Raw genomic sequence first — 26,638 nt, forward strand, 5'->3', positions numbered from 1 at the left:
TTGGCAGTACTCTTCAGGATTCTCAGTGGGAAAGGAATATTCATAGCTATCATTATAGGGGGAAATTGTCTCAGACATCTTAACAAAAAAAAATGATCAAACTCCGTTTCTGGACGAGCTGACACCGCCCTTACTATTATCATCAGAGATAGCAGGGCTGATCTTTCTTCTTTTTTTCGAAAGATCTTAAGAAACGTCTTTTTAAAAAAACCACACCCCGACACACTTTGATATTCACAATTCTGCATCCCTCTCAGCCAATCATATAAAGACAAGCAAAAGGAGGGTCTGATTAGTCAAACCCACTCAAGTCAGATGTTCTGTAGGAGTTGATTGGGTTGAGTTGGATTTTTTTATCTAAGTGATTTTTAACTGCATTTTGCATTTGACCATGATGGCTTTTAAGGTTTTTTTTTTTTTTTTAAGGTTTTGAACTGTTTGGGTAAGGTTTTTTTTCCTTCTTTCTCTTTAAGTGGGATATTATTATAGATGAGAAGGTTTGAGGTGATGGAGAGAAACCAGGAAGTGGTTAATGCAGCATTATGCTCTTTTTTTTCTCTATCTCTTGACTAAATTGTTGTTAAACTGTTTATATATTTTTCTAAGACTTGGAGGTTTATACCTTGGCTTATTTTGTCAACTGATTTTCTGGTTACAGTGACTATAACCTATATAAATGTGACTAAGGAAAAGCAGTTTAAAATCCTGCCTTCTCCATTCTAACCTGTAGCAGCAAATCCTGCTATTCCAGTCAGGGGCGGCAGCAGCGCTAGCAGCAGGCGCAGCGGCGGGCGGGGCCGCGCGGCATTTGGCATTTGGCTCCTCCGCTGCGGCCGCGCCCCCGGCAGCGGGCGTAGCGGGGGGAGCGGGGGACCTGCCGGACGCATGCGCGGGCATCCGCCCGCCGTCCGCTCCCCGCGGAGCTCGCGGGGGAGGCGCCGCTGCGCGGCGCGCCTCCCCCCGTCCCGACCCCGTGCGGCGCAGGCATGCCGGGCAGAGCTCACCGAGCCGAGAGAGAGGACCCCGCCGCGGGACCGGGGAAGGGCGGCGCAGCGCTCCGCGCTGCTTGGGGCAGCCCGATTTCTAGAGCCGCCCCTGATTCCAGTCCTTGGATCTGCACACAGAGGCTTGCCGATGCATATCAGCCTTGACTTGCAGCACTACCTACTATTCCATTTCTGGATTACTCTCTGTGTGGCTAAGAGTCAGAAAGGGTCCTTGTTTCCATTTTCTGCTGCAATTTCAAGTCTAAAATTGCTCTTCCTTCCCCATCGCCAGCTCTGCCTAACTACCTCACTCTTGACCTCCAAAATGCCTGTTTATTCCAGTCTTGCCTCCCCTTGGCACTACAAATTCCATGCAGTTCTGGTATGTAGCTCCTATGATATTCTCTCCTGCTGTTGTACTGAAAGCTTTGCTAATTCATTTAATCTCTGATCTGCAACATCTGCTGCTATTCCAATTCCAAGCTATCCCATGTACAGCCCTGTCAGCATTGCTTAGTCTGGATTTTAAAATCTCTGTTTTAAAGTCCTTGATTCCAGTACAGCTTTGCCAATGCCAATATTCCTAAACAGCAACACATCTGATTATTCTATAACTGGTCTTCACCCTTTCCAGCTAATAAATCTCAGTTCTGATTTCCAGCCGCTCTCCCCTGTCTTCTTCCAACATTCTCCTCCACTCAGCCCTGCAGCTTTAGATCTGCAAACTCCACAGCTTTTCCAGCCCTGCTCCACCACTCAACTCTGCCAATGCACCTCAGGCCTGATGAGCAGCATCCTCAAACCTGCAGCAGCCCCATGGATTCTGAAATTGTCTTTCAAGAGAAATAGGCTAAGCTTCATAGCTTAGAACATTTAAAATTATAGTGCACAAACTCCACAAAGTATAGTTACAGTGTAGTGCCTGTCCTTCCCAGGCACAAGGATAGACTAGATTTATGAATCATCAGCGATCCTGGGAACTTTCCCATTGGTCCACTGAATGAAAGATGTTGAGAACCAACTGGTTTGGTGTTTGGTGTTTTTTTGGATCTTCTGTGAAAAGATCCCTGTTATGAAGTGATCATAGAACAGAAAGGTCTGAGACCCCTTGGACTGAACAAGATAAAAGATCTTTCCCATCTCTTATTTCTGTGATTCTATGGCACAGTGATTAGAGATGACTGAAAAATAAGAATAATTTTCGCAAAACTTTGTCCCCGTATTTCTTTTTAAAATGTTTACATTCAGAAGTTTTCGACCAGCTCTAATAGTGAGTTGAGAACTGGGCCAATTTCATTCATTTCTATTCAAAGGGACTTTTTCCTTCAAAAATCACTTGCAAAATTGTATACCCAGATGAGATGGTATGGGCATTCCTTTCCCTTCAGTCACTGTATCAGGAAATATGCTAAATTAAAATTAGCTCCACAGTAATTCCAGCACACTAGCAAATACATATGTGCATTTAGAACTAGATTCAGGGGACGCTCATAAATGTATGCAGGGCTCTCTCCACATCTCTCATCATTAACCATTTAACAGCAGTTTCTCCTTAAGATTAACTTTTTCCACAATGCTCACAAGAAGTGAATCAGTCGTAAATATTTTAAAAGACCTTAACTGAGTCATCAAGATATGCATGAGCCCAAACTGAAAAACTACATAGTTGATAGTTTCACACTCCATCCCTTCCCTACGGTTTGTTAAGCTCATTTGTTTAGTTAAAAACTATAGTGTACGCTGTTTGCAACAGGGCTCATTTCTATTTGTTCTGTAGAGTATCTAGCGTGCTTTCTGGGTGCTGTAGTGAGTTACCATATTACTAACAATTATTTTACAAATAATTCAGAACATTTACAAGTCCAATGTGAAGCATTATCATAAATAATTAAAAAGTGATCTATAATTGTCAAAAAGGCAGCAAAAAAGTATCTTGAATGTATTAGCCTTGCTTTTGTATTGTGTTGATTCAGTAAGGACTCTTATTCATGTAGGGCCAGATTTTCTGGCACCCACAGCTGCAACCAGGTTTTCAATAGAACTTAGTTCCCATTTATGCACCTAAATTAGGACCAGACTTTTCAAATGTGCTCAGTACTTCTCAGCCACCATTGTGACCAGATCTGTGGCCAGATTTTCAAAACGCTCAGCTAAGATCGTTTGAAAATGCAGCCACGTGGGAGCTGAAGTCTTCTGAAATCTGGCCCTAAATTCAGTCATTTCTAAGCACTAGTTTGAATTAGCACCGTTCTCCTTTAATGGTTATATTTTTGCAGTGTTCAAAAAGGCATCTTGGGACAATTTTACATACGTTTGTCATGCTTAAAATGTACTAATTGCCTTAGATATAGAACATAAGAACATACATAAGAATGGCCGTATCGGGGCAGACCAAAGGTCCATCTAGCCCAGTATCCTGTCTACCGACAGTGGCCAATGCCAGGTGCCCCAGAGGGAGTGAACCTAACAGGCAATGATCAAGTGATCTCTCTCCTGCCATCCATCCCCACCCTCTGACAAACAGAGGCTAGGGACACCATTCCTTACCCATCCTGGCTAATAGCCATAGATATAGAACTAATATTACCTCAATATTTGCAGTCTTCCCAGTCTTCCCTATGGGAAAAACCAAGGTAATTTAAGGCAAATTTAGGACGCTCTTAAGCATGATGGCTATAAGTTGAAGTGTAATTGTGTTTCCCCTAAAGCTGCAGCAGCTTTGCAGAAAATAGCGCTCATACCAGATGCTTTTCTTGTTCTCAGTGGTGAAAGGCTGATAGTACATTTGTGATACTAGGCTTCTGATTCTGTGATAAACTCAGAAATGAGATACATGGCCACACTATCGGCATAGGAAGTCTAAGGCAATATTGATTTTAATTTCTTGAATGTAAATAACATTTTCTGTAATCTTAGATTCATGATTCAGCATTTCCAGCATCAAGATTTTTAATCGGCTGATAGTCTCTCTATTTATATTTACTTATTAAATGTGCTCTTCTTGTAAATTTACATGTGCCTCAAGCTTTTTGCCCCAGGGTGTTTATATAAAATGAAATAATAAATACATCAAATAAAAAGTGACAGTAATAAACAGTGAGATAATATGAGGGGAACAGAAGTAAATTTGGATATAAAACAGAATGCAATAACTCATAACTGGATACAGTTCAGAAGCCTGCACTAAGGGGAAAAACAGCCCACCCATTAAAGAGGAAAGAATTTATAGTCTTGCCAACACTGACTATGGCAAGTTTGCAGGCACCCAGCTAATACAGATTCCAGCCTGAGGTCTCTCTAACACTTGCCATTGTAATAGCAAGAGGCATGCCAGCTGAGAGGGGTCACTTTCTCTGTTTGGTACCAGTTTAGGATACCTAAAATGCTGTTTATGCCAGATGTAGGACATGTTGTCCTCCGTAGGGTCTTGCAACACTGGGGAAGCTGTAACACTAGTTAGGGTAAGAACTGCAGGCACTGAGTCAATATATAGGCAAAGGGGGGTAGTTTTGTAGATAGAAGGTGGATGGAGGTGCCAACCGAAGTTATTCTTCAGGATGGTTGTGGCAGATGTAGGGCACGTTCTCCCCCATTGGGTTTCTCTCCTAGTGGAAATTACGGTTGGCAGCTAGGGTTTGGAAAAACAGAATCAATCTGTTGGTTGGCTGGATCCTGGGCCACTGATAAAAAAAAAAAATGAAGAGGACAGAAGAAACCAACAGTGAGCAGTAAAAACCGAGACTATTGAAAAATTCTAATGGAGTCTACTGGCGTTTCTACTGCAGTTTAGGGGGATTTGAAATGATGGTCATTAGAGTGTGTTACAATTTTTTAACCAAATTTTTTAAATTAAAAATGCTCTTTTTACATAGATATTTTTTTAAAAAATCTATTTTTGCTATTTTTATAAAACTGTTGTATTAGCCTTCATTATCTTTCCATACAAGTATTAACAAATCTTATTCAGAACCTGTATTTATCTTTAAAAGACCAATTTATGCATAACTTTTAATCAATATTTATTATTAAAAATATTTTTTTACTATGTTAAAATAGCAAATTTTCCAAAACAAATTTTCATTTTTAAATGTATTTTAAAAAATCTTGCTATGTGACTAAAATGACCAATTAAATATTATACAGAGGGTAAAGGGGAAAATAAGCAAAAATGAAAAACAGAGAAAAAAATTTTTTTTATCAGCATCCGTGTAATTTTTATGTCATCTTAATCACATGGTGGGATTTGAAAAAAAGTTTCAAAATTTAAAATAAATCCTTTTTAAAAATTTCCATTTCAGAAATGAACAATGCAAAATGAAAATGTTTGAAAATAAATGTTAAAATATTGAAACAAATGTGTGTGAAAACTTTTGTAAAAAATAAAATTCTGCTTCAAATATTATTTTGAAACCAATCTCGCTCTCTCTTTCTCCCTGCCCCCCAACAGCTTTCTGGGCCATGTGGACTGTGGAAGGCTTTCCAGCTGGTCAAGAGATGGAGTTGGATGGGACTCTCCTATGAAAAGCACTAGAGATGGGGAGAACCAGGATGAAGGGCAGGAAGGACATGCACTGTTGATTGGGCGGGGGGAAGAATTTAAAGATTCTGGTGATATTCAGTGGGGTTAGGGCAGGGCATATAAACCCTGACAGAAATCCTGGGGGCATCTGATCTCATGTGCCACCCCTCCTCCCTATCGCACACGGCATCTTTGATGGAGCTTCTGTTTTAGTTTTGCATGATTTTGTTGGTCAGCTTTTGGTTTTGTAAAACCACAGCAGGGAGTGGTTAGACTCTAGGTTTCTAATCAAAACACACTTAACATATGGATTCCTTTGCCCACTATAGGCCCCTCATTTAACCGCTGCAAGATGTGTAGGAGGGGTGGGGATTTTATTAAATGGGTCAGGGAGGTAATTGTTCTCAAAACTGGTGAATTATTACTGGTCTCACACACTTTGTTGTTTTCCTTGAAGCCCCAACTCATGCAGCCAGGGCAGTGTGTGAGAATCAGCTTCCATTTCAATGGGACAGGGAACATCTGGGAGACATGACATCATCTAAGGAATGTTTGTTAATAATTTTTTAATTATGATTTTTACCATGCGGGCCCCTGACTGGTGAATTGCAGGTGCCCAGCCACACTCCGGGATTGCAGAGGATTTGCTCTCTTTCCTCAGAGGTGAGGAGAAGAGCCAACCAGATGCATGTGAGGAGGCCCTAACTCTGCTTTGCCCAGGCACAAATGTAGCTGTTGTGACCCTGGACCCAGAGCTGCTCCCTGCCTCATCAGCGCCTAGGGGGCGCACTGCCCAGGCAGTGACTGACTACAACTCCCAGGATGCCGAGCGCCATGCAGACAACAACTCCCAGGATGCTGAGCGCCGTGCAGACTACAACTCCCAGGGTGCATTGCGAACAAACCTCCCTGTGAACGACAAGGCCCAGGATGCGCCGCGCCCGCCGAGGAGCCAACGGGGAACTACAAGTCCCAGGATGCCCGGCGGCGGCGGCGGGGGGTGGGTGAGCGTCTCCGGGCTGCTCCCACTCCCCGCGTGGTGCGGGGGTGGGAGACGGAAACGGCACCGCGGAGTCGGAAGGGGGAATGAGGTGGTGGACGGTGAGTGCGGGGACGGGGGTACCGGGGGAGTGCGCTAGGGGGGTACATTGGGGGCAGGGCACTGAGGTGGTGGCGGACAAAGGGAAGGTACCGAGGGGGCTGGGGGACAGAGGGAGGGGGGCAGGGCACGAGGGAGGACAGAGGAGGGGGCAGGGCACTGAGGTGGGGGCGGACAAAGGGAAAGTACCGAGGGAGCTGGGGGGACAGAGGGAGGTGGGGGCAGGGCACGGGGGAGGACAGAGGGAGGGGGGCAGGGCACTGAGGTGGGGGCGGACAAAGGGAAGGTACTGAGGGGAGCTGGGGGGGACAGGCAGGTGGGGGCAGGGCACTGCGGGAGGGTAATGGGTTTTTTTCCTCATCTGATGATTTTGTGCCTATTGATTTTTATTCCCTTTTATTTATTTATTTTTCACTTTGAGTCACACTGCTCCTGAAATCCCCACAATCTCCTCCTCTTAGAGGCTGGGGCCTGTCATACCCCCCTCCCCCGCAATTAAATATAATGAAATACCCCTCAACACCACCATTGCCCTTGTTAGCCGCGTGTGTGAAATAAAGGACACTGTCAGGTTAAAAGTCGTATTCTCTTCTCTCGTTAACTTTCATAACATTCCTTACTAGCATCACTGATTATCTGAGAAATCATCACCCAGGACAGAATTTGAGGAGCTTAACTATTCACCCACTCGTTGATGGTTCATGTATCTTGGTCAGTGAAACTGGACTGGCTCCTTTAACCTCCTGCTTCCTGGGTGGTGCAATATTAGGACTACACACAGGAATTTTTGCATTCGAGCAAATGTTTTCATTGGCTTTTTTAAAATTAACAATTTTGTAGGGGTAGTTTATTTAAAATAGACGTTAAATGGTAAGCTTAAACTACCTCACTTATGTCCCTCTAAATAGATCATAATTTGTGAAATGATGGTGTATAAGAGAAAACTGAATGAATGGAGCCATTAGGGCAGATGAGAAATCTGCACTTCATTTTTCTGCTTGCTACAAAAAACAAACAAAATGCTTGGTACCTTCAATAAATAAGTTGCTCCACAGTGAATTCACCACCAGAGATCCCACGGTAGTTCAGGGACAGAATTTTAAGTTAGTTTTGAATAACTTCCCTTCCTCTCTGGGTCTTAAAAACAGTGCCCTGTTTTTATCCTTATACAGAGGGAGGATCACCATACTGTAAGACTTCTGAGGAAAGTAAAAAAAGGGGTAAATAGGGAGGGTATTCTGGGATTTTCTGCTTTCGTTTCCAAAAAGAAGCACATTTTGTGCACTGTGAAAGAGGCATGCTGATTTAAGTGCAATAGAGGAAACAGGAGAAAGTTAATAATTGGAGGCTAGGGAAGAGGGGTCGATGCTAATTTGTGTTATTTCATTATCTGCCTTAAATTAAATTCTCTGAGTGCTTTTTTCTTGGATTTTGGTCCCATGAGATTCAGTGCAGTCTGTCACAAACTCACAGGTCATGTCCACTCTTGGCCTGTACGGTCCCTGGAGGGAACCCCCTTCAGTATGACAGCCCTTCTCGGGGGTCCACTCTCGGGGATTAGACCCCTCCGCCTTCTGGAACTTCACCTCTCTGAGCCTTAGAACGCCTATCTCTTCCCCACCCCCCGAGAGTCTACTCGCTCTGGTCCCACAGGGACTCCACTCCCAGAGAGAATAATGCAACCCTGTTCTCTAGACTGGAGTGACTCTCAGCCAGTGTAAAAAATTGAGTGTCTGAACACAGCATAGGAAACTCTCAGGGCCCTCAGGCGTGGCCTCCCTCAGCTCAGCACAGCACATCCAAGTCTCTTCTGCATCCAGGTGGGCTCTGCCTGCTCTCCCTCTCCAGTCCCGAGTCCCTATGCTTTCCAGCTGGGCATCCGATATCGCCTCCCCCAAACCCCGCCTCTGTCCATTGTCTTCCATCCAGGAAAACAGGGTTGTCTGGACCTCCTCTCCTCTCTGCCGTCCTTTGCACACCTCTGTCTGGAACCAGCTGGTCAGGTCCCCAGGGTGCTCTCTTTGCCAGCTTATTGTCCTCCCCCTGGCCAGAACCTGCTGTGACTCCTGAGCTGGGCCACCAGGTCACCGGTTGCTGGGGTCCCAAGTTCCATCGCCAGTCCTCTGTAACAACAAACTCCCTCTCCCATCACCTCATTAAACCAGTAGCACCCAGGGAAACTGAGTCCCACCCCCTCTGCATGCAAACCATTGAAAAAACCAAGAGAACCCCCCCCACACACATACACACACACACTTTGTCACAAAGTCACTTTCTGACTGTGTGTTTTGTTAACAGGTATAAAACTAAGGCCCTGATTAATACCCAAGATATTTTTCCCTAGTGTCCTGAGCAAATTTCATTTAGGGCATTTACATTCTCCCTATTTCAGTTGGATACATTATTTACTCCTGGGGGAATTCTGCACCAAAAAATTAAAAATTCACACAATATTTTAAAATTCTGCATATTTTATTAAAATAACACACTATAATCATGCCAGTTTCAGTTATTTTGGTAATTTATTTCAAAATACCCATCAGCAAGTATGTCTAACAATACAGCATCTCTTGGTGGGCAACAGGTGTAATTACAGCACCTCCCCAGCAGAAAGTATTTTCTGTAGGGTGGGGGGAATCCGCAGGGACATGAATTCTGCATAGCAGTGCAGAATTCCCCCAGGAGTGATTTCAGTTAGAACCCTGCTAGGCTGTGAGGCTGGTTTCACCTCCTCTTTGGCCTTGCATGCTCCCATCTTTCCTATCCTCCAGTCCTACTAAATGTTTTTGTAAAATTATCTTCTTTTCTTGTTACTCTGACTGTGACTTCCTCCTTTTTTCAGCTCTGTGATGACTTCCCCTTTTTTCCCTATATGAAATGTAAGCTGCTGCTTGCTGAAAGCTTTCACTCCATTCTTTACTTTCTCACCTCATCCCCAATTTCATCACTTGCTGCTGTGAAAATAGCTTTTTTTTCTTGTGTGCGCTTTCTCCTTCCCTTACTCCATGCTTTGGGCATTCTCTCACTTCTCTTCTTCTTGTTGTAATCAATGTACATCAATCTCCCTCCCTTACCTACTTTAATAAAAACACATTAAAAACAAAAAAATATTTGACAGAGCATTCGTACTTCAGGGACCGTATGCTACTGTGTTGTGCTTTGTGTCCATCATCCCTTTTTAGACTCTAAGCTCACTTATTATTTGTTTGCCGCTACACAAATTGAATAGAACCAAGAACACCGACAGACTTAGTGCTTCTAAATATACCTTCTGTAAAGCAATTTTAGATCCTTGTGGACAAAAGAGAAAAGTGAGAGACATCACTACCAAGCTTTATAAATCTTAATTCCCTCCACTCTCCCAGTCACTGAGGGTATGTCTACACTGCAGTTAGACACCCACAGCTGGCCCATGCCAGCTCCTTCGGGCTCACAGGGCTTGGGCTAAGGGGCTGTTTGATTGCAGTGTAGACATTTGGGCTTGGGCTGCAGCCCAAGCTCTGAGACCCTCCCACCTCACAGGGTTCTAGAGCCCAGACTCCAGTCCAAGCCTGAACAATTACACAGCTCCTTAGCCCGAGTCAGTTGGCATTGGCCAGCTATGGGTGTCTAATTGCAGTGTAGACATATCCTTAGTCCCTTCCCATCTTTAAATCTCAATGTAAAGCACTTCCTATTGCTTTGGCACATAACTGACAATTTGTATAGGATTTTATGGTATGACATAAATATTTAAAAGTATGCATTGTACTGCTCCTCGTGTTCTCTCCCAAGCAGTTATTTTACTGTCTCTGCTTCCTACTCCTACTGAGTCTTGCCTGGGGCTAGAACAGGGGTAGGCAACCTACGGCACGGGTGCCGAAGGCAGCACGTGAGCTGATTTTCAGTGGCATTCACACTGCCCGGGTCCTGGCCACCGGTCCAGGGGGCTCTGCATTTTAATTTAATTTAATTTTAAATGAAGCTGCTTAAACATTCTAAAAACCTTATTTACTTTACATACAATAGTTTAGGTATATATTATAGACGTATAGAAAGAGACTTTCTAAAAACGTTAAAATGTATTACTGGCACGCAAAACCTTTAATTAGAGTGAATAAATGAAGACGCGGCACATCACTTCTGAAACCCCTGGGCTAGAAGCATGACAGTTTCTTTTCTGTAAATGAATACACCTGTGGTAATTGAGCATGAGTGGATGTCTGTTGCAAATGAAGTCGCAGTGGGTGTGGGCACTGTAATGGGCCGGACAGACAAGTGAAGTAGGATTACTGTGGTAGAAGGGACCTTGGTTAATATTTCATCTTAAATGTTCACTGAACACTTGAGCCATTTATAATCAACTGAGGGTTCAGGATTTGAACAAAAACATTGCTCCTTCATTGCTACATGTTGAACAAGAAAAGGAAGAGGTGTTGTTATGCATCCAGGGAGGGATTGGTCGACAGATAAAGGGAGCAGTTTATCCCAGCAGGGTCAGCCTTGTGCTTGGTCTCGGGGAGTTACCATTATTAATTGAACCTCTGTGTTTCTCATCTTTCTCTCCCTCCTCCTCCTCCTCCCCCCGCAGTTGGGATACCATGATGGATAACCGCTTTGCTACAGCTCTAGTAATTGCCTGCGTGCTCTGCCTCATTTCCACCATTTATATGGCAGCCTCAATTGGTACAGATTTCTGGTATGAGTACCATAGCCCAGTCGGAAATGCCAGCGAACTTGGCAGGAGTATTTTGGAGGAATTCATCAGTATGGACGCAGATGAGAAGACTTATACAGATGCACTGTTCCGGTGCAATGGCACAGTTGGATTGTGGCGGAGATGTATCACTGTTCCCAAAAACTCTCACTGGTACAGCCCACCAGGTAAATTAGTCCATCCTCCAAATAGCATTTTCCTCCGCCTTCCCTGTTCCTTCCTGCCTTGAGCTGCAATTTAAGGGTTGGATATCAAACAGTATTTCCTCAAAATGGATCTATGTCACCTCACTTTTCCAAAAAGCTTCTCTGGTTATTAAACAGTTAAGGCAAATATAAAGTTTTAAAGATGCAAAAGGAAAGCCTTATGCAGCTGCTAGTGAGTGTTTAGAGAGCCAGGATCTTGTCTACACTTACAATGCTACAGCGGCTCAGCTGCACCGATGCTACCTATGCTGACAGGAGAGCTTCTCTCCATCAGTGCAGGTATTCCACCTCCCTGAGAGGTAGTAGCTATGTCAACGGGAGAATACCTCCTATCAGCATAGTGCTGTCTACACCAGGGGATGTGGATTTTCCTCACCCATGAGTGATGCAGTTATACCAACATAAGTGGTAGTGTAGACGAAGCCTCAGTTTCATCTTAAAGTGAGTCCAGTGTAATTTGTTTTTTTTCTGCACTTTGTTTTCCAACTGAGAGAAATATCATTGTTATTTTTTCTCACTTAAATAAAAAGTGAGAATAAATATTACTCGCAAAAGTGAGAATGTTATTGTTTCAGGTACTTTTTTTTTAAGTAACCTTTTTTATTGTTTTCCCCACTTTTTTTTAGAGGAAACAGTGTGGTTGAAAAGGTGGGCATTTTCTCAAAATTTCTAAATTAAAAATTTTGAATATGCTTACATTGTGTGCTCCTGAAATTTTTCATTTAGAGACTGGTTTTTTTTAAAAATGAAAAATTGTTACAACATTTTCCCATGGAATCATTTTCTGTGAAACCCCATTTTTAATGAAGGATCTTTTTTGATGAAAATTTCAACCAGCTCAACTCAAAAGCATCTTTTAGAACTTCAAAGTGGCAATGGACAATTTTTCAGTGGGAACAAATACTATGAAATGTTCAAAAACTTGTTTTAAAAATAACAGCAATAGAAGTGTTTAAAAAGTGTACTTGCCTTCCATGAAATGTTTAACAAGGCAGTGAGCTCTTCAAATGGAGCTAAACACAGCTGCTTTGTTTGGATGTCTAATTTAAAGAATGAAGAGCACTGACCATACAATATTTGGGTATATCGCATCACACTTATTTCAATCTGTTGTATCAATAAGCGCTGGTCTAGATTGCCTGGAGGTGCTGCATATTTAAATTTTATGTCACACATTGAAATAAATGCACAATACATTTATTTTAATGGAATGTCAGTATAAAGAAAAAGTTATGGTTGCATAGTTAAGCACTCATTTTAATAATTTGGTAAGCACTCATGCATATTAGATACTTTACTTTCAGCTACCACAACAACCTTCCTGAGGTGTCATGTAAGGGATGAGGCAGCTGGCTGTGAAGCTAGCTTGACACAAAACTTGAGTGACCTATATATGCCAGCACAATTTTTCAGTATTCCTCTCTGATGTAATACTTAATCTATAGTAAATGCAGTTTACTATTGTAACTCCTAGTAATGAGACTCATTAAAATGAGTCGGAGTATGACAGAGTTGTTTATCCCTCTGACAAGGGGACATAGTCCTCTTAAATCAGGAAAGAAATGAGAGTGGTGAACAGTGGAGGAGTTATGGTATTTATTGCTTTGGCTGTAAATGTGTGATGTGAATTGATCCAGGAAGCAGTGGGATAAGGGGGAGTGGCTAGTCTCTATAAAGATTAATTATTTTTAGGGTGAGAACAATTCTCGGAAGTAAAGGGATTTCTCATGTAAAAAGAACAGCAGATACTGGATGGGAGCAGGAATAAAATGAAAATAAGGAATAAAACTAATGGTGGTTATTGCATTTCTCCCCCCCCCCCCCTCCAGAAACTGATATGGTCAGAAGCTGCATCAGTTTTTCCCTCTCTGATCAATTTGCGGAGAAGTACATGGAGCCTGGGAACCACAATAGTGGTAGTGACCTGAACCGGACCTGTAAGTTCCTTTCACCTCTGGCGGGTAGATGTGCGGGATAAAGGAGGTTGGGAAGGAAAAGAAAAGAGGACATTTTCACTTCCAGATTCAATCATTAGAGTTACTTCTCTCCTTATTCTCTCACTATTTTGATCTGCCCACCTCAGCTAATGCTTCATATAATAACCCTGGGTATTAGTTATGACTTGAAGGCAAGGGTAGGTAATTTGTTTGTTTGCTGTAGGAAAGGATTAATTCAGAGAACAGTGTTGTGGGAAAACTCAGTAAGTGAACACACATTCAAGTTCCTCCCTCTCTTTTCACAGGAGGCAGTGGTTCTTCCTAGCTCAGGTTGAAGGTCCCTGATGGCATAGTGTATGGGAATGAACATAGATGGGCAGGGAGAATGTCCGACACTGACATGTTTTTAACATACCTGTGGATGTCTGTCTGTCTGTCTCACATATACACAGATCTTTGGCGTTTGCAGTTCCTCCTGCCATTCGTCAGCCTAGGGCTAATGTGCTTTGGGGCTTTGATTGGCCTTTGTGCTTGTGCCTGTCGAAGCCTCTACCCTGCCATTGCCATAGGAGTCCTACATTTCCTTGCAGGTGGGTCCTGTTATGTGCTCCAGTCCTCTCCTTCTCCTAGCAGTGTGACTTCCCTGACTGTGTCAGACAGGGCATCTGTACTGTGAGCTGATTGTCCTTTACTGTTTATTCCCTAGGTCTGTGTACGCTGGGCTCAGTCAGCTGCTACGTAGCTGGAATTGAGCTGCTCCACAAGAAGCTGCACCCACCTGATGATGTGCAGGGTGAATTTGGCTGGTCCTTCTGCCTGGCTTGTGTATCTGCTCCTTTACAGTTTATGGCAGCTGCTCTCTTCATCTGGGCAGCCCGCACCAACAGGAAGGAATTCACGCTCTTGAAAGCGTACCGTGTAGCATAAATAGGACACTTCATTCATGGCCAGTTGCTGCTTCACAGTATTTTGTTTCAATATTATAGGCCTTTTCCCATTTGTACCCCATCCTTCTTTTGGTCAGGTATCTGCTCCATGCACTGCATGCTTCTTGCCAGTTGAGTTTCAGTGGTCTGCAGGTTTTGAAAACAAAGGCCTCTGGGCCAAACTTGAACAGCTTTCTCTTGCCAGAAGTCTGCAGAATTTTAACAGACTTTTATTATATAATTTAAAAAAAAAAAACTTGTTTGTGGAAATAGTCTTAAGAGCTCATCCCCCTTTTTAATTATATTACCCTAACTGGACACTTACATCTAAATCTGATCTGAAAAAACAGGAGAGGCATTGTGGGGCAGAGGCGGAATAGGGGAAGAAAAGAGGGAGACACAGGAGAAGAATGAGAGAACTGCAGAGTGTGAATAATAGAGAATTGGGCACTACATGTTATGAGATCCCAGCAGGTGATGCACCCTAAGAGCACCAAGCAGACATGGATGTGCAGAATTGTGTGTAGAAATGTTATAGCTACATCTATGTTGTTACCTAGTTTTGTTTCTTTCTCTTACTCTCATTAGTTTCTCCTCTCAGTCACTTCTGACCAGGCTGATGTAATTGGGGCAGTCAGCTGTAGCTTTTGTGCCTGCTGTAAAATAGGGCCCCTCCTTACTGTGTTGAAGAGTCAGGCTTCATGCAAGGTTTGGGTTTGTATGTGTGTATATATATAAATAAATCTAACTTTTTTTTTTTAAAGCTTGCTTATTTATCAGTGTAGCACACAACAGGTTTTTTTAAAATGTGCTGCTTGTTTCCCACCTTGCCCCACACCTGTTTAAAACACAAAATTGTTGAGCTTTTACTCTGGTTTATTTATCAGAGTTGTTGTGAATTTGATTGAAAAAGAAAATGGCCTGAGCCAGATGAATACAATCTTGTCTGGTCACTGTTGTTCATAGTGCTCAAGTATAGGAGAGAGATGACCAGTTTTTATACAAAGCCTTTTTCTCTTTGAGGAAAGAGAGTGGAGTTTGGTGGGTTTTTTTTTTAAATCACTTAATTTTAAGGGTGCATGTTCATCTTCACATCTTTGAGTTAGAGGTGGAAAAACCTTAGTTCCCAGTTAGCTCGTCCTGTATAGAAATCTGCCCTTCAGCTGCTCAGAGTCCGTCCAGCCTTTGTTGTACGGCTTGGAGGAAAACAAGCCCAACATTCAGAGAGTAAATAATTCTGTTCCCAGTTGGTTAACAAGTTTTAACCCCCCTTCCTTGCTTGCTGCTGGTTTGATAAAAGAAACATCTGATTGAAAGTGAATTGAGTTGTAACAACTTTCTGAACAAGAGTACCCATCAGGATTGCATTTGCCAACTCTGCAAACCACACCGAACCTGATTCTCCTCTCTCACCTGTGTAAATCTACAGTAATTCCATTTCAATAGAGTTGCTTTGGATTTACACTGGTGCATCTGATAACAGCAGAATTTATCTCCTGTCCCTTTGTTGGGCAGACAGAATCTTTCTATTACTCTGATAGCAACTGTCAAAGTATGAAGGGATGACGTTATTTTGTGTTCATTAGAAGAAAGCACTTCAGCAGAAGAAAGTGTAGTATTTAAACGTGCTTACACAGATACATCCTGCTGCTTAAAACTGGCATGTGCTGAGTAGCAGTGTGTGTCAGCTAAACATTGCAGTGCCTCTCCACCCTTTTGGAATTAATCATTTGAAAGATTTTACACAATTGTCTCTACTCAAACCTAATTACTGTGTAAAGGGATAAATTTAAAAAAATAAAAATGACAGTTGGAAGGATATACTAATGATATGCAATACCTTATTGTATTGTGATGCACCAATATCAAACCAACTGCTAAGGAGTGCCTGTATATAATTGTGCGTACTTCAGCATCCATACTTCTATCCAAGGATACCATACACCCAGCATGAGTGTTCACCATGGAGTTGAGAAATGGACAGAGCAGGCTTTGGAATTCTAAGCTAAGCATAGTATCAATTTCCAAAGCCTTTTGTAGTAATAATGTTAACACGTAGTACTCACAGTGCTTCATGGGTGCTAATAGAACAGCCATTATGGGGTATTGAACTAAAAATCTGTGATATAGTCATTGTTAGTGCTGTGTTGTAAAGTTGGTGCTCTGATCCTTGTGCCTGTGGGGGTGATGATTTATCATCAGTGCAGGGATCTTTACAAAATGAAAGGAGGTAGATATGTCTGAGATACCAGAAAGCCACAATCAACCTGAAGCCAACAGCTGAAATGTCAGCTGCTGCATAAAGTAATTTAGCACCATGTTGTTTGGTAGTTCCTTTCCCTCTATTCCTAAAAAGTCTAGAATGGTGATGCCTCCTTCCTTCCCCAAAATGTCCCAACAGAGCCAATATCTACCCCAAGAGAGTGATGCATTCTTCTGTGCAGAGCTAAGAGTAACCAGAGGGCTTCTAGTTACTAGTTCATGACCTGATCTGTTCACACACGCTCCTGCCCCGTCCCACCCGACATGTTAGTTCCTTTGGTGGGAACTTTTCTCTGATTGTTTCCTTCCCCTTTCCTCGTAAGAGCTAAGGCATTTGAACCCTTACCGGGACATTTGTCTGCTTGGGTTGGAAGGAAGGAAGGAGGTGCTGCTATTTTCCCCCTTTGAAAAGGTAGAGGAGCTGCTGTTGCCTAGAAGTCTCTGCCAAGTTCTTTCTATGCTATTACTTAATAAATGGATGGTACTGTAGCTCTCAGCTTTCCTGCATCAGGTCCAGGGCAGTGCAGTTTACAGGCAAGCTAGCTTTTTTGTTTCAACCAGATGATTGTCAAGGTTCTGGATCCTTGATCCTTTTCAGCCTAAGCCATAGGAGCCCGACACCTTTCCTCCCCGCTGAAGTGTAAATCTGTAGATATTTCTCAAATGCTGAGGAATCCTTTTTTTTTTTTTTTTTTTTGGACACTGTAATAGGGGGTGTCCACCCCACACAAGGCTTGACTGGGTAAATTAGGCCAATTAACCTATAAGCTGGACCTGGAGGAAAGCCAAGGAGTGCTAAGGCCTAATTGGCTGAGGAAGTCCAGCTGTGGGAGGAGCTGGGCTAGATTTATAAAGCCAGGAATCTGGCAACAGAAAAGGGCTGCAGGGAAGTAGTCTGCAGACACTCCCTGGGAGAAGGGAAGTGTGGTTGGGGCAGCTATAGAGGCAGGTAACCTATGATTACTCTCTGGGAGGTGGGCGTTTGGGCTGCAAACCCAGAGGAGTGGGGTGAGCCAGAAGGTATAGAAGCAGCTCAGGTGAGGGCAGCAAGGTTCAGGAGGGAACAGATGACTGCTGACTAGTGTCCCTGACTTGGAACCCCGAGTAGAGGGCGGGCCTGGGTTCTGCTACCAGCCACTGACGGAGTGGCACCTGGGGCAGTGAATGGTAAGGTTGCCTGAGACTGCTGGCAAGAAGAGACTTTGACTCACCCCCGGAAAGGGAAACAACATAGCAACCTGGCCAGAGGCCTGAATCACAAAGAGGAGGCTGCAGTTCCTGGGACTAGAGAGGAGAAGAGGTGGAGTGCCGGATGGGTTGCTGGCCTGGCAGAGCTAATCCCCAGAACCACCACAAGGCAGTGCCATCCACCAGTCAGTAGAGCCCTCAGTCATACGCTCATTACTAGGGCCCTACCAAATTCACGGTCCGTTTTGCCCAATTTCAGTCATAGCATTTTAAAAATTGTAAATTTTGTTATTTCAGCTATTTAAATCTGAAATTTCAGTGTTGTAATTTTAGGGGTCCTGACCCAAAAAGATGTTATGGCGGAGGGGGCGGGGTTGCAAGGTTATTGTTGGGGAGTTGCTGCTACCTTTACTTCTGCACTGCTGTTAGTGGTGGTGCTGCCTTCAGAGCTGAGCAGCTGGAAAGTGGCGGCTGCCGGCTGGGAGCCCAACTCTGAAGGCAGAGCCAGCAGCACAGAAGTAAGAATGGCATGGGATGGTATTGCCACCCCTACTTCTGCGCTGCTGCCTGCAAAGCTGGGCCTTCAGTCAGCAGCCGCCACTGTCTGACTGCCCAGTTCTGAAGGTAGCAGCGCAGAACTAAGAATGGCATGGTATGATATTGCCACCCTTACTTCTGCACTGCTGCTGGCAGGGCACTACCTTCAGAGCTGGGTGCCAGGCCAACAGCTGCCCCACTCTAAAGTCAACGCAGAAGTAAGGGGGGCAATGCCATGATCCCCCAAAATAACCTTGTGATGCCCCCCTCCTCCCTTGCAACTCCCTTTTGAGTCAGGACCCCTAATTTGAGAAACGCTGGTCTCCCCCGTGAAATCTATATAGCATAGGGTTAAAAGCACACAAGACCAGATTTCATGGTCCATGATGTGTTTTTCATGGCTGTGAATTTGGTAGGGCCGTACTCATTACAGTATATAAAAAGAGCCCTAAAAAACCCTGGTTTTTTATATCTACATAGAACTTGGTGCTTTTTAAAAAAAAAAAAAAAAAAACCCAACCTCAACAATAAAATTAATAAATCCTGAAAAACAGAAGCTCTAATTCTGTTGCAGGCTCAGGGCCTAAATAAGTAACACACAGACACTGAAAGGTGAAAAAGAGATGATATAACTAGAGGAAAAGATAAGGTGGGTGAGTAAAAAGGCAGGCTCTAAAATATCTCTGGGCCTGATCACATGAGATGCTGAGCACCCTTGATTCCTGTTAACTTCACATTAGCACCTCACATGATAGAGCAGGGGTAGGCAACCTATGGCATGGGTGCCGAAGGCGGCACGCGAGCTGATTTTCAGTGGCACTCACACTGCCCGGGTCCTGGCCACCAGTCCGGGGGGCTCTGCATTTTAATTTAATTTTAAATGAAGCTTCTTAAAGTTTTTTAAATGTTTATTTACTTTACGTACGACAATAGTTTAGTTATATATTATAGACTTATAGAAAGAGACCTTCTAAGAATGTTAAAATGTATTACCAGCACGTGAAACATTAAATTAGAGTGAATGAATGAAGACTTGGCACACCACTTCTGAAAGGTTGCTGACCCCTGAGTTTAAACCATAGAGCTGCTAAACCCTCCCATTTCTAGAGAGAATCAAAAAGCCCTGGCTTGGGAAGGAGAGAGTGGATGCCATGCTGGAGGGAGCTTCCTGTGCCTGCCCAGCTGCCGGTCCTCTGGAACCTGATGGTGTTTGAGCCTTAGGCTATATCTACACTGTAGCTGGAACAGGTGTGATTTACCACGAGTGCTGGTGGCAGCTGGTGTCCATGAGGAGATGGATCCCTGTCTCTGATGGAAACAGCCTGCTGTGCACAGACCACAAGGGACTCGCTGCACCCGCTCCCCGTTGTGCTGACAGTAGGAGCGGTGAGTCTGGGCGAGGCGCTTCCATGGGATATGGAGCAAAAGGAGAAGGGAAACAATCCAGTAGCCGGGCGGGGGGGACCTCTGTCAGCTTCAGCCACATCCGGGGTAGCACGGGGAGGAGTGATGTGTCTCAGCTGCAGCCCAGCAGGGACCACTTCCCTCTAAAACAGCACATGGAGGGGTCTGTGTAGCTACAGGCCCCTACTAGTCAGCCAGCACAGAGACAGTTTGTGGAGGGGTGGGGGTAATCCATGGCTTGTATAGCAGGGGAAGCTGTGGGTCAGGGCTGAGATGCCATGACAGAGCTGTGAGGGGAGCCAGGCCAGCTTCGCTAGCCTCCAACCCAAGAAGCTGGGTGTTCCCTCCCAGACCTAATGCTCTCCTTGCTGTAATGAGCACCAAAAGATAAAATAAGACAGTCAAGTAGGGAGACAGTGTAGGCCTGGTCTATGCTACAGAATTTCCCCCCATTTGAAGCCAGTTGTGAGCAGTCCCAATAGCTCACCAGTCAATGTAGACCAGGACCAATCACACTGAGCATTACATCAGCTAATCATAATTAAGGCCATATCAAATTGCATTCTTCATCTTGCAGCTGACCATGATAAAACTCCAGGTCGAAGCCCAGTTAGCAGATGTTGTGCTGGACACCGTTTTTCTTGGTCCACACAGATCACATAGTCGTGTTCAGACTTGTGCTAGCTAACTTGGTTTTTCCCATGCATGTTCAAACACAGTAACATTTAGTAGTGAAGACAAGCCCTGGGAGGGCATTTTCTACATTGATTGGGTACGGGCGGCTGGCATTACAGGCTTGGAGGAACGTGTAGATGAGTTGCGGTGGGACCTTTCTGTACTGATTGGGTTTCCTTGTTAATCCTCCGAGAGTCATTTCTTGCTCCTAGAAGTTTACTTGTACAAATAAAAATGCAAGTTTCACTGACCTTGATTTAGTCATCGATTAAATCTGCAATGTAATCATTGAGAAGACTTTACATTTATTATAGAGACCTGGCTGGATGATACGGGGGGGGTGGGGGTGGGGGCGGGGGCTGGCTGGCTGGTAGGAGTGTGGACAGTGAGGCACAAGTTGCTCACCAGTGCTCAGCTGGTGCTGCATATCGGCTGATTGCTGTTTAGTTTCAGGGAGGCATCATTTCAAGAGGCTGCAGAACCATCTCCTCAGCCCTTGAAATGGTGTTTTCTACCTCTTGGAGCTGAGCACTGCATGGTTCGGGGGCCGTACAGAGAACTCCCTTAAACCTACTGTTCCCTGGTTAATGGACTTATTCTCTGGCCTGCTGTTGGAGTCACTGTCATTTATTACCCAGATTAATTTTAATGTTGGTGTGGACAATGACTCTACCAGTGAGATGGTTTGGGCTGTGTTTCTATCAGTATCTGGGTAAAACTCAGCTCCATTATCCCAGAACTGGAGGGCAAAGTTTCTGCTTTCCATGCTGTGACGGGTTGGATCACAGAAACCCCTTTGGGACTGCCATCTTATGTGCCCAGACTACCTCTCAGCCCGTTTGCCCTGCCAGCCTGGGACTTCAGAACCTTGCCTTGTTTGAGCCAGACACGCTTGTCTGCTGCAAACGCAGATCCAAGTCAGACCCACGTCCCCTACAAGCTGCAGGCTTAACTGAAAACAGGTTAAGAAATGTTCCTGTCTCCAGCACTCAGATACTCAGCTCCCAATGGGGTCCAAACCTCAAATAAATCCATTTTACTCTGTATAAAGCTTATACAGGGTAAACTCATAAATTGTTCGCCCTCTATAACACTGATAGAGAGAGATGCACAGCTGTTTGCTCCCCCAGGTATTAATACTTGCTCTAGGTTAATTAATAAGTAAAAGTGATTTTATTAAATATAAAAAGTAGGATTTAAGTGGTTCCAAGTAGTAACAGACAGAACAAAGTGAATTACCAAGCAAAATAAAATAAAACAAGCAAGTCTAAGCCTAATACAGTAAGAAAACTGAATATAGATAAAATCTCACCCTCAGAGATGTTTCAATAAGCTTCTATCACAGACTGGACACCTTCCTAGTCTGGGCACAATCCTTTCCCCTGGTACAGCCCTTGTTCCAGCTCAGGTGGTAGCTAGGGGATTTCTCATGACTGCAGCCCCCTTTGTTCTGCTCCACCCCCTTATATATCTTTTGCACAAGGCAGGAATCCTTTGTCCCTCTCTGGGTTCCCACCCACTCTTCTAAATGGAAAAGCACCAGGTTAAAAATGGATTCCAGTTCAGGTGACATGATCACATGTCACTGTAAGACTTGGTTACTGACTTGCCAGCACACAGGTGTACAGGAAACCTTACAAGTAAACAGCCATTTACTACCAATTGTCCTGGTTAATGGGAGCCATCAAGATTCCAAGCCACCTTTAATGGCCCACACTTAGCATAATTACAATAGGCCCTCAGAGTTATATTTCATATTTCTAGTTTCAGATACAAGAGTTACATTTATACAAATAGGATGATCACACTCAGTAGATTATAAACTTTGTAATGATACCTTACAAGAGACCTTTTGCATGAAGCATATTCCAGTTACACTATAGTCACACTCATTAGCATATTTTCATAACATCATATGTAGTGCACTGTCACACACGTATCTTTCCAAGTTTGTGGCACTAGCTTCTTTTTGCAAGCAATGAGCTTAGTTATATTTTGATGTGTTATTTTTTTTAAAATCCATATTTATGTGCACCAAGGGGTTGTGATAGATGCACTGAAAAATAAATTCATCCAATAAATAAGTGTCTGGTTTGTGTAAAGGTTTTCAGTCCCTGGAATGTCACTCACAGGTCCATAAATGATCAGGACATCCCAGATGGTATCAGCTGCAGGATATGACTGGAAGTGTTGACCCAACTATGGGACACTAAGGTATAAATCCAGAGGTTGGGACCAGTGCTGTTCAATATATTAATAAATGATCCGGAAAAAGGGGTAAACAGTGAGGTGGCAAAGTTTGCAGACAATACAAAATTACTCAAGATGGTTAAGTCCAAAGCAGACTGCAAAGAGTTACAAAGGGAGCTTACAAAACTGGGTGACTGGGCAACAAAATGGCAGATGAAATTCAGTGTTGCAAAGTAATGCACATTGGAAAACATAATCCCAACTATGCCTATATAATGAAGGGGTCTAAATTAGCTGTTACCACTCCAGAAAGATCTTGGAGTCACTGTGGATAGTTCTTTGAAAACATCAGCTCAAGGTGCTGTGACAGTCGAAAAAGGCAACAGAATGTTAGGAACCATTAAGAAAGGGATAGATAATAAGACAGGAAATATCATAATGCCACTATATAAATCCATGGTATGCAAATACCTTGAATACTATGAGCAGTTCTGGTTGCCCCATCTCAAAAAAGATATATTAGAATTGGAAAAAGAACAGAGAAGGATAACAAAAACGATTAGGAGTATGGAACAGATTCCATATGAGGAGAGATTAAAAGGATTGAGACTGTTCAGGTTGGAGAAGAGATGACTAATGGTGGGATATGATGGAGGTCTATACAATCTTAAATGGTGTGGAGCAGGTGAATAAGGAAGTGTTATTTACCCCTTCACACTAACAGAAGAACTAGGGGTCACCCAATTAAATTAATAGGCAGCAGGTTTAAAACAAACAAAATGAAATTCTGTTTCACATAATGCAGTCAACCTGTGGAACTCATTGCCAGGGGATGTGGTGAAGGCCAAAAGTACAACTTGGATAAAAAAAGAAATAGATAAGTTCATGGAGAATAGGTCCATCAATGACTATTAGCCAAGATGGTCAGGGATGCAGCCCCATGCTCTGGGTGTCCCTAAGCTTCTGACTGCCAGAAGCTGGGACTGGATGACAGGGGATGGATCACTTGATAATTGTCCTATTCATTCCCTCCGAAGCATCTGGGACTGACCGCTATCAGAAGACAGAATACTGGGCTAGATGGACCATTGGTTAGATCCAGTATGACTGTTCTATTATTCTGATGTTCTTATTCTCCACCTGGTATATGACTGAGGTATGGAGAGGTGATGACGAGAACACAGACTGAAGCTCGACTAAGGCAATCTCCCACAAAATGATAGTGGCCACAAAGCAGGAGCTGAGCTTCCAGCCACAGGCTCTGCCAGAGCAGATGGGACAACCTAAAATAAATGTGGAGGAACAAGGTGAGGTAGGCCCTGGCCCAAGAGAGGAATGGAAGCGAAAAGGAAAAGCCTCCTCCCCCCCGCTTCTCCCCCCACACTCCATTCTGGGACACACAGGGAATTACTGAGATGACAGCATGTCCAGAATGAGCAGCAGCAGGGGAAAATAGCACAGCATCAGTGGCAGACCCAAAGAAGCCCTCCTCAAGCTGTACCAGCACTGGCATCCCCACCTGCCTGGGAAAACTAAAAGCTGATTACGATAACAACTGTGGGTGATAGGCCTATCTCACCTTCTTCAAATGAGTGGCTGAAGCCTGCCACTGGCCTAGAGGACAATGGCCAGTCCCACTCGTGCCATAACTAAATGGAAAAGCCCAACAGGCCTATAGCAGCCAGGATGGCAGGGAGGCAGATTACTATGATAAGAGGAAGGAAGCTAATCCTCCAGTAGTACAGCATCAGCACAGAGACATATTGCTGGCACCATAGGCGATTCTGCTATCAGGAGGCCAAAGGACCCACAGAGGTTTACAGCCGACTCCAGGAACTTTCCCATCGGTGGCCGAAGGCAGAGATCCACACAAAGAAGCAGCTCCTGGCCATTCTGCCTGAGCAAATGCAGATCTGGGTCCAGGAACAACATCCAGGGAACAGCAGCAAGGCAGTGGCCCTGGTGGAAGATTTTCAGCTAGTCCATCAAGAATCCAAGGGACACAGGCAACAGGTAAAAAACTATTAACCCTGATCGTTCAAATGAGGATGATGAGGAGGATTTGTGAGACAGGATCATACTCTGTGGAAATTGTGGGGAGATGAGGGTATAGTGCCCATGTTTGTGTTGTTTTATTGGTTAGCACATACTTTATAAACTGATAGGCTGCCATCTTCTGGCCAACTGAACTGTTTCTTCCCCTTGCAATCAGGCAGAGTGCCCTTCCTTTTCTCTGCCTCTCCATTTCCTTTCCTCAGCTGCTTTTCTCTGTCCTCTCCCTCACCCTCTATGCCCTAAAACCTATCTCTTCTTTCTGTTCTCCTGTGCTTTTTCTTTCCCTCTCACCCTTAGCTTCCACCTGTAAAACAAACCCACAAGTCTCTGGAAGCACCATGTGCGTTTGGAGCATTGGGAATACTATTCATGTGGCCCAGATACTGCTGTCTCTTTCCCTTGCCTCCCCAGCCTGTAATGAAGTGAGTGGCTCAACCCTGGAGCAGCAGTTACTAAGTTGGGGGATGCTTGTTGTTTCAGGGGGCGCTGACATTCGACAAGGTGGCTGGACATTTCTCAGGGGAAAAGGGGGCTCATTTGGATGAGTGGCCCAGGAACCTCTACGGTGACATCATGCAAGAGAATTTTGAGAGTCTGGTCTCTGTAGATAAAGATGATCCCCTCATTTTTAGCAGCAGGTGATGGTCTCTGAAATACCTGAGTGTATTCCATTCAGCGTCCTTCCATTGTCTCCAATAATTCTAAGAAGATCAGCCAGTAGAATTCCCAGAACCTCCGTGGGAGGCCGTCACCCCCATACATCTTCCTACTTGAAAGGAGATTTTCAGCAGAGAGATGGTGGCTGAGGTTTTCAAAAACACCTAGAGAAGTTATGACGAGTCCCGTGGCACCTTGTGGACGTATTGACTCTTTGTCGCTTTTTATAGATCCAGACTAACACAGCTACCCCTCTGATAGAGAAGTTAGACCCCCAAACCAAATCTCATTGAAATTGGGTATGAATTGTCCCAACCCAATGCCCAAGTCTTTTTCACATAGGGAGAATGGTTGTGTTTAGGTGTCCATCTTACATGCACGCAGACATGGAATCATTTTCTTCCCACTTTCCCCACCCATGGCCCAGGGTCATAGTCCCTGGCAGTGGCTCTGGTCTCTCTGCATTTTAGAAATGGGTGAGTGACCTGAGCCAAACATTTTTCATACCCATGAAGTTTTAACAAACCTTTCCCCATCCATTTGAATTATACCTCTTCCAGCAAAAAGAAAGACATGAATTTAAAAATACTCCTTGCAGCAAATATTCTATGAATTACTTAACCTGTGATATCACCTACTTTCTTTCCTGTGAGCAGGATTTCTGACTCCTGAAACTAATGTTATCTCCTGGGTAGAGCAAGGGGAAGAATCACATATTGCTGATCCCCGGGGCCCCAAGGAAAGGAAGCTACTGAGAGGTACCTACAGTGGTGAGGAATAAGTTGAACCAGTTGAGACACCAACCCTGTGGATTTAAGAAGATAGATTTCCAACAAAGCTTAATGTTCTCCCTCAATTGACTATGGAGAAAGACTAACCTCTTCACAGCAAAGGGCGTAGTTAGCTTTACATTAGAAGCCTGATTATCTCCCTCAAATCTTCACCAGAAGAAAACCCATCTATGCAACGTTTCACATGCTTCATTTCATCACAGGGTAGAATTTGTCAGACAAGCCTATGGCAAATCAGACAATGTGCTTATGAGATACAAGTGTTAAAAAAAAGGGGCGGGGGAAGACTTCAACTTGTGTAAGTCACCGTAGCTCTACTGATGTCAGTGAAGCTGCAACAATTTACACCAGCCAAGTATCTGGCCCAATGTGTGTTTTATTTATATAGACTTTCCTAATGTTTTTGGTTTATCATATCTCAATAGTTTGAGGTTTTGTTGTGTTGGCATCAGTGAGGCCTGGCAACCTTGACTACCTTTGAAATGGGAGTATTCTTGGTTAGTTTCTTGG

At 43.9% G+C, this 26,638-nt stretch overlaps 1 protein-coding gene and 1 long non-coding RNA gene across 2 annotated transcripts in view; one reads left to right on the top strand and one right to left on the bottom strand.

Moving 5' to 3' along the window:
• The first annotated feature begins 6,415 nt into the window (after window positions 1–6,415).
• On the top strand, window positions 6,416–14,802 carry CLDND1 (claudin domain containing 1). The gene is made up of 5 exons (XM_039502153.1): window positions 6,416–6,606; window positions 11,175–11,467; window positions 13,336–13,443; window positions 13,896–14,033; window positions 14,150–14,802. Exons 2-5 carry the CDS (start codon window positions 11,185–11,187, stop codon window positions 14,368–14,370), a joined length of 750 nt encoding a protein of 249 aa, XP_039358087.1. The 5' UTR covers window positions 6,416–6,606; window positions 11,175–11,184; the 3' UTR covers window positions 14,371–14,802.
• Window positions 14,803–20,636: 5,834 nt separating this feature from the next.
• Window positions 20,637–26,638, bottom strand: part of LOC120383868 — a 36,438-nt gene continuing 30,436 nt past the window's right edge. The window contains exon 4 of the long non-coding RNA XR_005588561.1: window positions 20,637–20,654. This is a non-coding gene — a long non-coding RNA (uncharacterized LOC120383868). The remainder of the gene's footprint in view (window positions 20,655–26,638) is intronic.

This window comes from Mauremys reevesii, linkage group 1, assembly GCF_016161935.1.
Source record: "Mauremys reevesii isolate NIE-2019 linkage group 1, ASM1616193v1, whole genome shotgun sequence".
Taxonomy (NCBI): Eukaryota; Metazoa; Chordata; order Testudines; family Geoemydidae; genus Mauremys; species Mauremys reevesii.

Excerpts from the sequence above, each read along its gene's own strand:
- CLDND1 (XM_039502153.1), top strand. The coding sequence starts at position 11,185 with ATGATGGATAACCGCTTTGCTACAGCTCTAGTAATTGCCTGCGTGCTC. Across the intron at positions 11,468-13,335 it reads TCACTGGTACAGCCCACCAG|AAACTGATATGGTCAGAAGC; the intron begins GTAAATTAGTCC and ends CCCCCCCTCCAG. Across the intron at positions 14,034-14,149 it reads AGTCCTACATTTCCTTGCAG|GTCTGTGTACGCTGGGCTCA; the intron begins GTGGGTCCTGTT and ends TTTATTCCCTAG.